This window comes from Mustela nivalis (assembly GCF_964662115.1).
Source record: "Mustela nivalis genome assembly, chromosome: 14".
NCBI classification, from domain to species: domain Eukaryota; kingdom Metazoa; phylum Chordata; class Mammalia; order Carnivora; family Mustelidae; genus Mustela; species Mustela nivalis.
This window is the reverse complement of record NC_139033.1, coordinates 45067033-45083090: the sequence shown is the minus strand read 5'-3', so window position 1 is coordinate 45083090 and position 16058 is coordinate 45067033. Positions and strand designations below refer to the sequence as shown.

The window sequence follows — 16058 nt, the reverse complement described above, 5'->3', positions numbered from 1 at the left end:
CTAGGTTGTTCAGACTCCACAACCCAAGACGGTTCCACTATATGAGATTGTAGCCCAATCCTTTTCCTCGATGTAGCTCAGTGTCTTTGCACTTTATTTCCAATTCTTTCAATGGAACCTGTCTGATGCAGATTTGCTTTCTCTCTCCAGCCAGTTTCTAGAAGTAAAAGGCAAAGGATAATCAAACTGAGGCAAGTTAAGCTTAGAGCTCTACATGTGTTCATCTGTTCAGCAACAAGTATGTTTCTGTAACACTGGCCATATCCTCAGTTTGTACAGATTGTGCAAAGATGGTGACAAGTTCCCCTCACCCCCCACCCCCCAAATACAGACTGTTCCCAGTGACACTATGAGTTAACACATCTTCCCTGGTGATGTCCTCTACATGTGACAGAAAGCAATGTAAGCATACTTTAGGAACTGGCTCAGTAATACATCACAAGCTCCCTCAATTTGTACAATAACATGATTTTTCTTACTCGAAAGACTGGAGGATAGGCAGGAGATAGGAGTTTCCACTTCTCTACTTCCATTAAGGAACAGGGGCATACTTGTTTCTTGTTAGATCCTTTATTGCTGAGTCCAGGGCCTGACACAGCAAAGACTATTTTATTTGTTGAGTAAATGAATAAATGCTACTTGTTCAATAAATACAAGTTATTTTGTTGAATAAATGTATAACCTCTCCTGAATTGCTCTTGAAATCTTTGGATTTCTCATTCCTGACATACCCTTGCAATACTTGATGGAAAACAGCTTTCATCTTACAAAAATTAAAAGCTTAAAAACCATTCTTCTCCCCTCATCAGAAGACAAAGTATCTAAGACATGTCCCTCTCCATCCTCTAAAAATGACTCTTGTCCCAAGAACATGAATAAGTCCCCATCTGCCAAACTGCACTAAATACAGCTTTTATATGCATTACAAAAACACCTGTATAAAAAGCTGCTACAAAACAAGGCCTTTGGAGTCCGAAAGCACAAAGCTAACAGAATAAAAACCAAATAAGAATAAAGAGATCTTTCATTTATAAAAGCCAATACAGAAAATATTTGCTAAATGTAAAAATGTAATGGGTCTTTGATCAGATGATGCAGCTCAACTGTTTCACTCCTGTATCTCCCCTAAACGTGAAGTAACAAGATCACAGCAACAGAATTCTAATATTTACCATATGAAAATAAGAGGACCTTTTCCCAACCTGAAGTAGAAACCACCTTTGTTCCTATTAAAAAGAGTGACTGCAGAAATACACAAAACCATCCCCAAATTCCTACTTCGTTAAAACACATACCAGGCCTGACAAGCCACAAACAACAGGAAATTACCCGGCATGGTTTCTTACAAGACTATTATTACATGAACCTTACAGACTGTGTAGAGATTTGATCACTTAGGACTAGGCATAGGTAAGTTCCAACCATGAAAAACCAAACTTTTGCTCATCACCTACAATGTGATATTGCTTTACAAGGTATAACTACAAAGTACAAAACCAAAGCTCTAAGAGCCACTTCTTCCTCAACAAGCCCAGAAATAAATGTTTCAAATCACACGAATAAATATTTGCCAATAAACTACTTTAAACTCAATTTTAACATTTAAGAATACTAAGTGTACACTTGGACTCAAAATACCCTTATTTACTACCACAACTAATTTTATGGCAAAAATCAAGGAACTTTAAAAATACATAAAAAAATCAGTGTTACTAAATAAAATAAAAATATAAATTAAAAATAAAAATTAAAAAAATAAAAAATCAGTGTTACTTTCTGAGTTTAATATGTTTGCTAAATGACCTTCTCATTGAGAAAAATTCCACAATATCCTGTGTGGTTTTTTTTACGGCAGATGAAAAAACTGTCAAGCTACAATACATTTATGAACTGTATTTTACATTATTTCACCCATCTGTGTTACATTTGCTTCACTTATCTCCTTATTCACATTAAAACTCCTCAAACTTCATTTAACTATTTAACTTAAACTTCTCAGGAAAACTTTTTAAAGGGGGTCAAAACTAGAATAATAATAGCAAATGCACTTTCAGAGTAAGAGCAAATTTATTATCTATTCGGCTCAAGGAAAAACATCCTTACATCGCAAGTACAGTACGGTTCAATTCATATAAAATCAGAGGAGAACAAACGAAAAGAAACTGAAATTACAGAATTATTAAGAATTCTGAAATTAATTCAAATTTCTGGAAGCACTTCTGAAAGATGGAATTACTCCAAGTCGCTTTGCCTGACCATTTATTTATTCATTAACAGCTACTTTACGTGTGTTCCTTAGAAGTCTAAAACAAAAATTTAGGACACTCCAAACTATAACAAACAAGACACGATTCTGATGGGAAATGCTGCGTTCAAACTCGTCTTACCTGGATGGAGATGCTTTTTTAAATAAAGGTTTCATTGACAACAAACCGGTAGTACTTAGCTTTTAAGGGGTCAAGAGGAAGAACAACACCACCAACCTAGGTATTGTTTTTCTTTTGTTTAGGATCAAAAGGAAACCATAACCACAGAAAGGTTAAGTAAGTAAAAGGCCAAAGTACCCAACCCCCCCAAGAGAGAACTAAACAATTAAAGTTGCCAACGTGTAAACCAAGTCTGGAATACGTGAAATCAATTAGCGTGCTTTCTAAAGGCGTGTGACAAAAACTAACAGGCTCCACTCCCAGAGCAACTTTCACAAGTGAATGCAGAAGGCTCTCGACAGAGTTATCAGCCGTGTGCGTGCCTGCATGAGAGTCACACGAGCAATTCAGACCCCGGGACCAGAATGGTTAACAAAGGTTACAGGACCAAAAAAAAAAAGAAAAAAAAAAAAAAAAGTGGAAGCTAAGTATCGCACGCTCCTCACACGGCTTGCCAGCAACTCCCGAAACAAGAGCTCGGTCCCTCCGGCTTTGAAAATCAGAACCACAAACTACTCAGCGTGTTCGCCCGGGAGAGGACCGGCCACGGCCGGCCCCCAGCTCCGCGCCGGGCAGCTCCGGCAGCTCCGGCAGCTCGGGCGCCGACCCCTTCCCCGCCCGCCCGCCCGCACGCCCGGCCCCCGCGCCCCGACCCCGCCACACCCCGGCCCCCGGCCCCCGTGGCCATGTGACGCGGCGAGCCTCGCCGACCCGAGCCCGACGCAAACACACCCCTAGCCCCGAGGGCCCGCCGGGCGCCGCCGCTTTACCTGCACGGAGGCTCCGGGTCCCGCCCCGTCAGAGCCGGGGGTCCGGGACCTTTTGTTCCTTCCTCTTCCGAATGGGATGAGGGGCTGGGAGGGGAGAGGGGAAGGGGCGATTGGAGGCGGAACTGAAAACACTCTCGCGGCCGCCCGGCCCGCCCTGCCCCGCCCCCCCAGCCACTGCCCGGCCCGCGGCCCGACGCGCGGGGAGGGGGCGAGGGCTCGGCCACCGCCCGCGGGAGGGAGGGGGTGGGGACGCGCGTCCCGCCGCCGCCGCCGCCCCTCCTCCTCCCCTCAGGCGCGCGCCCGCCCGCATCCCACCCTCCTCCCCCGGGCCGCCCGGACGGCCGAGCCCTCCCCCGCCGCGCCCGCCGGCCCACCTCCGCTTCCGCCCTGCGCCCTCCGCCGCCGGCCGCAGCGGCGCGGCGCACCCACCTCCGGGCGGCTCGCTCGGCGCTCGCTGGCTGCTGGCTGGGAGCTGCTCCGCCGCCGCCGCGGCCGCGCAGTAGACCCGCCTCCCACCCCGGGCCGCGAGCCCCGCCGATTCGCCGGCGCAGCCCCGGGGCTGGCACCCTGCCGCCCGCTGATTGGCGCCCCCGGCCGCCCGTTACGGCGCGAGGCACGCCGGCCGAGCGCAGCGCTCGGCGCGCACGGAAGACGGGGTGAGCGGAGGAGGGAAGGAAGGAGGCCGAGCGCCCGGGAAGGGCCGGGGCGCGAGCGGGGCTCGGAGAGTCGCGGGCCAATACCTCCCCACCTCCTTTCCCTTCGGCCGCCCCGCCCTCCCGGCCGGACCGGCGGCGCGCGCAGCCAATGAGCGCGCGCGGTGCTCGGGGTGTGAGCCGCGCGTCGAGGGCCTCGAATCGGAAGGGAGACGTCGCTCGCTGATTGGTCCCGCCTCCCCCGTAGAGCGTGAGGCGAGGCGCGGCCGGGCGGCGGGGCGGCCGAGGACGAGGCGGGGTGGGACGCCCACGGTTTCGGTTGACTACGTCTCGGGCGCGCTCCCACGAGAGATTCTGGGAAGGGAAGGGATGGTGGCAGGCGAGGGGAAGGCACGTAACCTGCCGCGCTGCCGACCACCCGTCTCTTAACGGCTCGGCCCGGGGCCCCTTCCCCGGTCTTCTGCCAGCGCCATTGGGTGGGGCCTACAGGGGCCGCCGCCTAGTCCACCTTCCGTACTCGAGCTGGGAGTGGACATGTGCTCGTCCCTGGGTGGGGGCAAGGGGCGCCTCGACGACCCGACGAGCTGGGGCAGAAGAGAGGACCGCAGAAGCCCGAGGACCCGACCCACCCCGGGTCCGCCCAGAGGCGAATGGGTGGGCGGGGCCCTCGTGGTGGTAAACGGGGCGGGGTCCGAGATGTAAATAAGCCCAAGCGGGGATCTTTCATGGATATTATTAGGAGCAGGGTAGGGGATACCAGGTATTTTTGAAGAACCAGAATCTTGGTTTTGTTTTGTTTTAAAAATGGTGATAATAATGCATGCTCTGAAAGGTCTTCGCGAAGTCTGAAAGATAAGCGCCTAGCCTGGTCTTCCCCTCCTCGAAGTTTCTCCGGGGCTCGGTCGATAGTCGTAGTCTCCAATCTCGCACATCTGCGATACAGGGCCCTAAGCTGCTGGCTGCCCAAAGCTGTTGGATGGGTATACACACTCCGGTAATCTTGTGCCTTTTACCCTACGGACACCCAAGCCTCTGCCAGAAACACTGACCCAGCTAATCCCACCAAGTATTTATTAAGCATATACTATATTCGGCAGCCAGCACTGTAGAACTACAGTTGAAAAGAAATCGAGGTCTTAACACAGGTAGTTGGTGCCAGAGACAAGACCAGAACAGAGTTTTCTTGGCTCCCTGGCCAGCACTCGTCCTCATCAATCCTTCATGATTTCATCTGGGAACTCAAGATAAACGAGGAAGGTGGCCCCAGCAGTACAAATCTGTTTACTAACGGGTAATATCAGATGATATTTCAAACAGCAGGAGTTCTTGAAGCTTTCTTTTCGGAAAAGAACGCTTCCCTGAAGAGAGAACCTTCAGATGGACCCAGAGGGATATTTGGCCAATCTCAGTGTCTCACAGCTTTTCCAGACTTACTTTGAGAATCTTCATTTCTATCTCTGTCCTCAAATAATGGAAACCCTGGGGTTAGACAGGTTGTAGTTTCGAATGCTACTCTGTTCCAAATCTGTGAGTTTTGACAGGTGGAACTCACCTATGATAGCGAGCTGTTTAAGTATAGTTCTACGTTGATTAAATAAAACAATGAACATAAATAGCAATAGGGCTTTGAAATTAAAAGAAAGTCAATAATCGTTATCATTTCTTCCCTTCTATTGTTTTCATGGGTTTGTGCAAAGATGAACCTATTAAGCTGAAATCCTCCCTTCCGAAGTTTACCTCTGCCGTAGTTTCTTCCATTGTCAGGTTGCAGTCAGCTATATATTCACACCTTCCAAAAAATAGCTTCTGAAGGAGACCCAGGAAGCCAATTGGTGGAGCTGTTCCACCTCCTAAGATTTCTGTTTCCACTTCCCAGAGACACCAGGGAGGATAGTCTAGGGCAAAGCCTGTTCAATTTAGAAGTAGGAAGGCTGTTTTTGGTTTTAGTCCTTCTTCCTGCAGACACAGCCAACAGTTTTAATATGAAATAGCTTATAAAAAGCTATCCTGGATCACACAAATATTTTATCCTTTGTGACCAGGATGTGCATTTCATGTCCGCGTGGGTGAGAAGGAGTAGAAACAAAAGCAGGACTCACTCAAATTCCAGAAGGATCTGCTCCCAAGATGGGAGTTAGGTGCTTTGGGGAAGATTAATTCAATGGAAGACTAATTCAATAGACCTCAATGCTTGAGGTCTACATTAGAGCATCTCTCCAAAGTGTCAGAATTTGGGTTCCTAACCCTTCATTTAGAAAGCTTTCCAGGATCTCGGATTAAGGAAAGGAGAGGAGGGACAACCTGACTACAATGATATCCCCAAAGGGCTTAGAAACAGGAGCATGCCTACTGCCCCCCCTCTGCTAGAAATGCATCTAAACCAAAGTGGGTCAAGACAGAAACTAAAGGCAGATGGAGCAGAGATTACTGTGGCGACAATCCATGTGGAAATCCACTGGGGTACCTCAAGACAGACCTAGACTGGCCCCTATTGCATAAAGTATATTGAGTGGATCTTATTTTTATGTAGATAGACAAATTTAACCCTTCGTTATGCAGGACCTTTCAAAATCAATTAAAAAATTCAGAATCAATTTAAAAGTAGTTAAACGTACAGGAAAGACTTACAGGAAAAACAGTAATGGTGGTTGCTTCTGGAAAGAGATCCATGGAGTCATGAGTGGAAAACTTAAAATTTCATCATTCATTACTCTGCAGGTTGAATCTGTAGAAAATATATCCTTGTTGTACTGATTTTTCAAAAGATGAATCCTATTCCATCTCCTCTCTGATAAATCTCTAAAGCCCTCCATGGTTCCCTCGCGCCCAGAGGATCCATCACTCACCTACGATTGAATTTTCTCTCATGGTCGCGATGACTTACATACCGTGACTTCGCTTTGATTAATGTCTTGATCTGTTAGTTTAGTCTTGAGCCGTTTTTTAACTTCTCATGTGTATGTTTTGTCTCCCCGTTTAGATTGTAAATTCCTGAAGGACAAGGACAGCATCTTGTTCCCAGCTGTCTTCCCACACTCTAAGATAAAAAATTCTTCGTAATTGAAGAAAGGTGAAATACAGCATTCAGATAGCAGAAACACGCTCTGTGTGGGTCAAGGGTCTGCGGGTGTTCTACACAGCTTTGCCCCATCCATTCAGTGATACTCTGTTGTGTATCTTGTCAGCACCCCATCTCTCTATTCTCCCATCCTGATGGAACCACATTGCAGGGAGCATTACTGCATCTTAAAGATTCAGTTATTTGCATCTAAAAGGACACTGATTAAATGAGATAACCTGAGTAAAAATTGTAAAGAATAGGTGTGTGGGGTTATTTTAGTTGCAAATGATGAAGATAATGAAATCCAACACAAGCTACATTTTTATCCCAATATAATGAAAAGTCATGTTTTGAATGAACTTAGGTTGAAGATGTGTATCTATGCATACACTCGGTCGGTATTGACATGCGAGTTTTTACTAAAAATAAGATAACATATTTAACATCTGATGGAAAATGCTGGAGACAAGAATAAAGTATTTACAAGAACAAAGAATTAAATTTGACATTTAGCTGGTATCTGTGATGTGCCTATCATAAAACTATGCTGAAAAATTCTCATTTCATGGCCAATATCTCTCAAGAGAAAAAGACATACATGTAGGATTTTTGAGATTTGAAGAGAAAGGAATTGAGAAGTTGGCTCTGGTTGAGAAAAACATTTGTAGTGAAAACCAAAGTTATATATATCATCATCCTCCAGGCATCTGATAATTAATATTATATTTCTTATCTGTACACTTAAAAGCATAAATAATCATTGGATCAATTGATTTTGGGGATAGCTAATCCAATGATTGCTGAAATATTACTTGGTAAATTGTAGTACTATTTTAATGCAATGAGCACAACCATAAAGAATTTAAATATTATTTGAGATCCACACATTTGGGGAAAAAACTAGACAAAGGCCCATGTCTAAATGCTGAAAGAACAATGTACAAATTATTTAAAGTTCAGTTGTAAAGAGGGATAATTTGGTAGTCATATGTCAACAATAGGGCCTTATGCCTTGATTATAATTGTCTGTGTGTGACAATATTGACTGAGCCAAGCTGCTGCTAGGCAGGATTAGTGTATGAAGGTATAATGCTCTTGGAAAATTTCAAGCATGTTAGCATAATTGCTCTGATGAAGAATGAAGAGCTTATTTAACATAACTGACTAGAGTAGACAATAGATGCATAGTCAGTGTCCTAATGATTGAATTAATGAGCCCCAGTTGTTTGTCTTTACTGTAAACAGTCCTCAGCTATGAAAAAGACATTTTGCTGAAGGAGTCTGACCATTGTGTTAGCTGAGGAGTGGCCAGAATATCATGAATGATGGGAAAGAACCAACTACTATTGGGTCCTAAAGACGCCGGTGGTGGTTTCAAGGAGTAAATTATTTAGCTACGTAGAAGTTTCATATCAGCTCCTTCTTGCCTTCGTACAGTCATGGAGCCTGATCAGTGCTCTTACGCTTAGATAAAGAAACCAAGGCCCAAGCTTCTTCAAAATCCTATGGCCACTAAGTGCCAGAAGTTAAACATGGTGTCTACGTTTCCTGCTGGGATACACCACTCATTCTTCTCCCTATTCCTGGTCTGTACACTCACCCATGCCTTTGCTACCCTCTTCATACTCCCGATTCCCATTACCTTCTGTGTACATGTCCTGACCAACATTTTCACAGTGAAAATAGGAACAAATTTCCTGTCCACACCTAAACCCCTAGCACTAGAAAATATGTCTATCTCCAGATTTATGCTTCCCGCCAATTCCTGTTCCTCTTTCTGGAAAAGCCTTTCCCTCCCTACCTCTGTTCCTTTGACCACCTGCTCTAGGTTAGCACACCACCACCCCAAACACACACACCTGTCACACTGTCATATCACCTTATTCAATTTCTCTTCAAAACTCTTGTCACTATCTGGAATTATACCCATTTATTTCTATACTGATCTATCATTTGTCACTTCTTCCCTCTAAATGTAAGCTCTACAAGAGGAGGAAACATGTCTATTTTGTTCACCGTATTATCCCTAACATAAGCATACATGGAGGCACTCAATAAATATTTTTGAACAGATGGGTAATTTTCACTCAAGTTCACTCAGACTCAGCATGTGAAAACGAAAGTCATCATCTCCTTCTGTTTTCCTCTCTGAGAGTGTTTTAGTCCAGTTTCCTGGAAAATAGAGCTTGAGGCAAGGATGCTGATGTTTTAGTTAGGAGATATTATCCCAGGGCAGTGACCAGGAAATGGGAACCATGCTTCATGAAGCATTACTACGCTAAATACTGCTTCATGCTAAGCCTTGAAAAGATACCAGCCAGTCTTTTGACAGGTGCAGCCACTTGGCCCATATAGGACATCTCCAAACAGACAATAAGTAAAAGTCATGTCTGGGAGCAACCAGAGAAAGGGAGGAATGTTATCTTCATGTCTCCTGTCTCCTGTTGGTCAAAGCTTATCCCACAGGGAACTCTCTTTCTCATACTTCCCTACTTCCCACTGTGTTATCCATATGCTTTGACAGCCCCTCGGAAAGCCAGGTCCCCTGCCCTGGAGTCCAGGAGTGACATGGGACTGTAGGGATGTGGCTGGTTGGTCTCAGTCAAACCACCAGGGACTTAACTAAGTCACTCATGGTGGCCACTGAGACAGAGAAGAAGCCCAGAAAATCTGTGAAGACACATAAACAGAACCTGATAAAGAGCAAAGGTAGGAACCGGTCTGTTTTATTCACTGCATCATACTCAGCACCTCCCACAATCACTGCTAATCAGATTTTGGTTGAAGGCATGGATGCAGGTATACACAGCATCACCATCTGTTGGTTTATTTAAACGGAAACTTTGGAGTCATTGTGATTGTCCTTCTTGCTTAATTCTCATACATCAAAATGGGGACAAAATTCCTCTTGGCTCTACTTCCTTAATATATATCAGATCAATGCCCCCTCTCCACGCTCACTGCCTTGATTCAAACTTCATCATCTTCCATTGGAATTATTGCTATAGCTCCTTAACTGGTCTTCCTGTCTCTAGTCTCGCTTCCTTTCAGTTCATTCCCCCTGCTGCTTTCTATATAGCATACTTTCCACATGCAAATCTGATAATGTCACAATCTTGATTAAATTGATAGTTTTCCTTCTTTTTTTCCCCCCAGGATAGAATCAAGACACTTTAGCATATCCTAAAAGATTCCTCATGATCTGTGGCAGGCTAGTCCCTTTGGCTTGACATCTCACCAGTCCCTACCTTGCTCCTTACACCTCAACAAGGCTGAATTCTCAGTAGGACACCAAGCTGTCTCACCCCCTCAATGCCTATGCTGTGCTCTTGGTTCTGCCTGGAATACATCTGTGCCCCATGAGCCTCTACTCACACTTCAACACTGTTTCCCTGAAGCGCCGTTCAGCCATTGCTGCTTCCAGCCATCCCTTGACCCACCCACCCGGGATTTGTCGTAACAGACTTAAGAGAAAGGGCCCTAGTGAATGGATATTGGCCAGCTGACACAGTAGCTGAGAAGGCTGCAGAAGCAGGCCAGGCGATAAGCAAGAACAAGGAAGTCTGGGCAGCAGCTAGGGTCACAGCCAAGATTATAGCACCTCGCGTTGAGGGAGGTGACCCTTGATGCTGCCGCCATTCAGCCAGATGTCGCTGGCTGCTGTGCCTGTTCTTTGCCATCAGAATGGATTCTGCACCAGCCCTGCTTTGCATTACGAGAGCTCCCTCATTGAAGCCTAGGGTAGATCCATTAGTTTTACTAAGCTTAGCATATGTTTCTTGCTCTAGTTACAGGCAGGGCTGGGCAAGCAAGGAGTTGCCCTTTTTTTTTTTTTTTTTAACTTCTCTATTGTAATTGGGATCTGCTTCTCTCCAGTAATCATTAGATTACCCCAAACAAAGAAAAGTAGGTCAGATGCCAGGGAGTCCCCAAATGGCATATGTTCATCACGTTCTCAAATTCACTCAACAAATAAATCGTGTATCTGCCTGTGCCAGGTTCTTCTGAAGGCACTAGGCATGCAAAAATGAATCAGGTGACCACCTCACACCCACAAGAACGCCTGTAGTCCAAAAGACAAAAAAACAAGCATTGGCAAAGCTCTAGAGAAACTGATGGGAGCAATATAAAATGGGCAGTCACAGCAGAGAACAATTTGGTAGTTCTTCAAAAGATTACACAAGAGTAAGCATATGACCCAGCAATTCCATTCCTAGATATACAACATAGGGGAGAGATGACAACATATGTCACACTTGTACACAAATGTTCACAGAAGCATTATCCATAACGCCTAGAAGTGAAAACAACTCAAATGTCCATCAAATGATAAATAGACAAACCGTGGCATGTCCATGTGAGGGAATATTATTCAGCCATGAAAAGGAACTAAGGTCTAGGGGACACCTGCCTGGCTCAGTTGGTAGAGCCTGGGGTTCTTAAATCTCAGGGTTGTGAGTTTGAGCCCCACATTGGGTGTAGAGATAAAGAGGTAAAATCTTCAAAAAGAAAATGAAGTTCTCTGACAAGCTACCACAGAGATGACTTGAAAATGTCAGACAAAGCGAAAGGAGCCAGTCATGAAGGGCCATGTACTGCATTATCCCATTTACGTGAAACACCCAAAATAGGCAAATCTATAAAAAGTAGCTTTGGGGTTAGCTAGGTCCGGGATTGGGGTGGGGTGCAGGATGGGGGATGACTGGTAATGGGTATGGGGTTTCTTTCTGAGAGTAGTAAAAATGTTCTCAAATTAGATTGAGTGACGATTATATAAATCTGTAAATATGCCAAAAACTATTGAATTGTATACTTTAAATGGATGCCTTGTGCAAATATGTGAATTATGGCTCAATAAAGCTGGCTTTGAGAAACAAATAAGATAGAAGAGTCTCCCTTTTCCTCAAGGAGCTGACTAGCTCATTGGACAGCAGACAAGAACGAAGAAACAATACAACTTCAATTAATGACAAGCCTCTTCCTCACCCTTACCTCTTCCTTCTTCATTCCTCAAGAGGGAATAGGTCCTTTACTTCCTGTTATAGCACTTACTATACTTTTGAATTGTCTTTCACTGAAAAGTGAAATGCTTGAGGTGGAGACTCTGTGACTTTGAACTTCAGGTCAACAGGACTAAATTGCAACGCCTGGCATACAGTAGGCTGACAATAGTTGTTTGTTGAATGATGAATAAATGACAGAGCCAGGACTAGAATGTGGCTGTCCTGAGTCCCAGATCAGCACTGCTTCCAAATAGACCAAGCACATCAATGTCTGAGATGAAGAAATCACTTGCCACCCCCGCCGCCAAATGTGACAGCTAGCCAGGAAGAAGGCCACACAAAAGCAATCACGTTTTCTATGAGCTGTCATTTTCCAGGTATGTGTTGATGCTTTACATTGTAAACATAATTTTGCTGTTTCCTTCCTAATTATGCTGTGTCCTTTGAGTAATCTTTTTTTTTTTTTTTTTTTTTTTGAGAGAGAGAAAGCATGAGCTGGTGGGGAAGAACAGAAGGCTAGGGAAGGGGAAAGAATCTCAAGCAGGCTCCGCACCCCACACAGAGCCCAAGTTGTGGGGGGGGGTCTCAATCTCACAATCCTGAGATCATGATCTGAGCTGAAACCAAGTCTGATACTGAACCTGCGGAGCCTCACACACACCCCTTGAATAATCTTTCCACTTACTTCCCACGCAGCCCTCTCCCTTGAGTGCATTATGCAGCATCAGCTTCCCTCACCTCTTTAGCATCTTTTAATTGTGACTTCTTACCAATTGCATAGTCAACAGTGAGTGCGGCTTCCTGGCCTCTGCACACAGGGTTTCAAAGGCCCAAGTTGCAGAGATCTGGTTTTCCATTTAACAAGATGCATCAGGTAGAACTATTACAGATAAAGATTATTTAGAGACATATTTTTTTACAGCCTACTGAGGTATAACTTTGCCACATATGTTCCCTACTATTTTTTACGAACAATTTTATCAAGATATTAATTCATATGTTGTATAATTCACTCATTTAAGCTCTACAGTGTTTTTTAGTATATTCATAGGGCTACAGAACCATCATCACGATCTAACTTTAGAATGTTCTCATCATCCCAGAAGTAGACCCTATACTGTTAGTTTTCACTCCCCATCCTTCCCCTTACTCCTGCCCTAGACAACTACTCATCTACTTTTTTGCCTTCATAGACTTGCCTATTCTGGGCATCTCATGTAAATGGACTCATACAGCATGTGGCCTTGCATGACTGTCTTCTTTCCCTTTGGTTGTCGTCAAGGTTCCACCATGTGGTAGCATGTCTTAAGATTCCGTTCCTTTTCGTGGCCAAATAATATTCCACGTGTGGCTACGTTTACCTGCTTTGTTTTTCTCTCTGTTCATCTACTCATCATTGATGGGCATTTGAGTTGTTTCCGCTTTTGGGTCTTATGAGTAATGCCACCATGAACATTCACATGCACGTTTCTCTATGACCTTCTAGATCATAACAGCTGTATTCTAGATCTTCCTCCCTTCTGCCAATGCTCCATCTCTAAGCATGCTGCTTATATCAGCTTACAAGATTCTGCCAGACTTTTCCACAAAGGGTTCTTAGTGAATACTAAAGGGCTGGCGAACATAAAACTTTGCTGTTGTTGGAATTGGCTGCCAATATATAAAATGTTTTAATGAAATAATAAAATGATGATCTCTCCGGTGACATTTTCTGACTTTCTGTTCAAAGAGGCCAGGCAGCCAGGCTTTCCCCTTCGTTCAACAGAGTTATGTGTTCTGGAGAATCTGTCTACTGTCTGTCAGGGAATATGCACTGCGTGGGAAGAGAAATCCTTGCCCTGCAAAATCTTCTATTGTGTTAGAAGTCAGAGAGCCTTGGGTCGGGAGCGGCAGGGCACTCACCTGGTCCTGGTAATCAGGGTAGGCTTCCCAGAAGAAGAAGCAACTATAGCTGAGATGGGACAGCTAGGAGTTAGGCAGGTGAAGAAAACAGAAAGTAAAGGAAAACCTAATTACTAGATGAGTAAGTGTGGGTGGGAAAGGGAGGGCCTGCGGGGGCAGGGAGGTGGGGTGGCGGGGAATGAAATTGAGCAAGGCCAGAGGAATAACCCCATTCAAGACTTTGAATGCCAAGTAAAGAGAAAATCCACAGCCTGAAGGGGAGGGGTTCAAAATTATGCAAAATTAAACGTTCACTGAGTGTTTGGCCCTCTAAAAAAACAAACACAAGAGCTTATTGAAATACATACAGTGTGAAAAAGGACTCGTGGATTGCTACTTTTTTAATCTTCTTATTAGATGGAAATAGGTTTCTCTTTTAATCAGATTTTTCAGATTTGGTATCTATGGGTAATAATAGTGATGTTTAAAATTATTTTATTTTATTCTTTAAGAAATGTGTTTAGACCCTCCTTTGTACAAAAGGTCACTGTGATCTCTGAGGCTATAAAATGGTTCATAATGCTGGCTTCTTAACTTCTAGGTGTGATGTGGTCAGCCAAGTGAGACACAAAGAAAAGAAAAATATCCACAAAGAGATTTTACAGATTATATATATTTAAGGAATAATTTATGTAGAGGAACAAGCAATACACTATATTTCAAAAAGTATCAGCACTAATCTCTCTCCTTAGCACAATTATAATTCATAAAATTTTTTCTGTACCAGGAGACCTTCAACTAAGAGTCTCTTAAATATTTTTGCTTTGGAGACCTTTGTATCCTCTGATCCAATTCAGGATAGAACACTGGGGGTATCATAACTAAGCATCTATTAAACGTTACAGCCAAAGTACTATTCTGTGGGCTGTGAGAACATAAAGAAATGGCAGGTGTGGTTCCTTCTCTCAGTGAACTTCACCTGAGAATGTGGACGGTGGTGTGAAGGTCAGGGGAGGGAGAGAGTGAGACTTTATTGTTACTGTCAGCACTGTGCAAGGGATCTAAAGCTCATGGTATCTCACTTCATCTTCAAATGACTCCCGAAAAAAGGAATTTTTCTTATAAACAACAGTCTCCAGACAGGTGAAATAACCTGCCTGAAATTAGTAAGGTACGGTGGACATTTCCAATTCAGGTGAAAACCAGGAAATCCACACCAAGTGCAGACATGGGGACAACCTCCTAGTTCAGCTGGGCAGGGATGTGGCTGAGCTCTCTCGTAACTGACCTTCTGGGGGTCTCCTTTGCATCTCTACTCTTTAGCTCTGGGGAAAGTGATGAAAAAACCTGAGGCTTGGCCAAACGCTCACCAGGGAAAAGAGGGTGTATTTCTGCAAGGCCTTGGTTCTCCTTCTGTGCCTGGGAGGAGCACAGGGGAAGGTGGGCTGCTGCTGTGCATGTCTAGGCTCCTCCCTGCCAACAAAGCCTGTGTGAGTCCCCAACATGGGCCGCATCATGGGGTCCAGGGGACTTGAAGAACGGGGAGGGTGAGGGGAAGGACAGCTAGGAGCAGAGTGATTCTGCCTTCATATACAAGCAAGGTAGCTCAGAGGGTCCAGAAAAGAGGGGTCCAGTAGCCAGGGGGGTGCATTTAGTGTAGGATCACAGGACTGTATAACTGTAGAAGTGGAGGGTAAGATCACTGCAGGTGAGAGATCAAGGACCTGAAAGGGCAAATTCCCCTATAGAAGAATGATTGCTTTTTATTTGCCTTCTCCCTCTCCTGGAGCGTTATTCTGAAAATTTAATGATGCGATCTACCCAAAGGTGCTCATACAGAGCTGGGCACATAGTAAGTGCTTAATAAATGTTAGTAGAGGTCCGCAGTGGGCATATCATCCAAACCACACCAGCAATCCCTTCCGAGGATCGTTAGAACTCAATCCATGAGAGAAGCACTCTCTTTCCTCTTTGGGTGTAAGGTTGGAAGGCCACAGCAGTCCTACGGAGAGGACAAAGGACTTAGGGCAACATAAAGGCAGAGGAGAGAGAAGACGGAGAGAAGATCCTGGCAGTGTTTGATTCCCTAGAGACAGTTATCTCTACAGTCAGATCTACCTTGCCGTCTCTACAATTATTCACTTCATTTCAATAAGATTTTTGCAAAATCTTTAATTTCACTAGTTTGACTTGAGTTCCTACCACTGGCTACAACAGTAAAAACCATAAAATAACTGATAAGGGAATTCCCCTCTTGCCTCATG

General features: G+C 44.6%; 2 protein-coding genes across 2 annotated transcripts in view; both read right to left on the bottom strand.

Moving 5' to 3' along the window:
- SMAD2 (SMAD family member 2) overlaps positions 1-3698 on the bottom strand; it is an 82465-nt gene extending 78767 nt beyond the window's left edge. Inside the window, exon 1 of the mRNA XM_082700174.1 lies at positions 3571-3698. The gene's annotated coding sequence lies outside the window, so the exon portion shown is untranslated. The remainder of the gene's footprint in view (positions 1-3570) is intronic.
- On the bottom strand, positions 30-6717 carry LOC309848047 (uncharacterized protein; the record flags this gene model as incomplete). Its single annotated transcript, XM_082699048.1, has 4 exons — positions 30-157; positions 3197-3280; positions 3626-4332; positions 6700-6717. The coding sequence occupies 4 exons, from the start codon at positions 6715-6717 to the stop codon at positions 109-111; spliced, it is 858 nt and encodes a 285-aa protein (XP_082555174.1). The 3' UTR covers positions 30-108.
- Positions 6718-16058: the final 9341 nt, after the last annotated feature.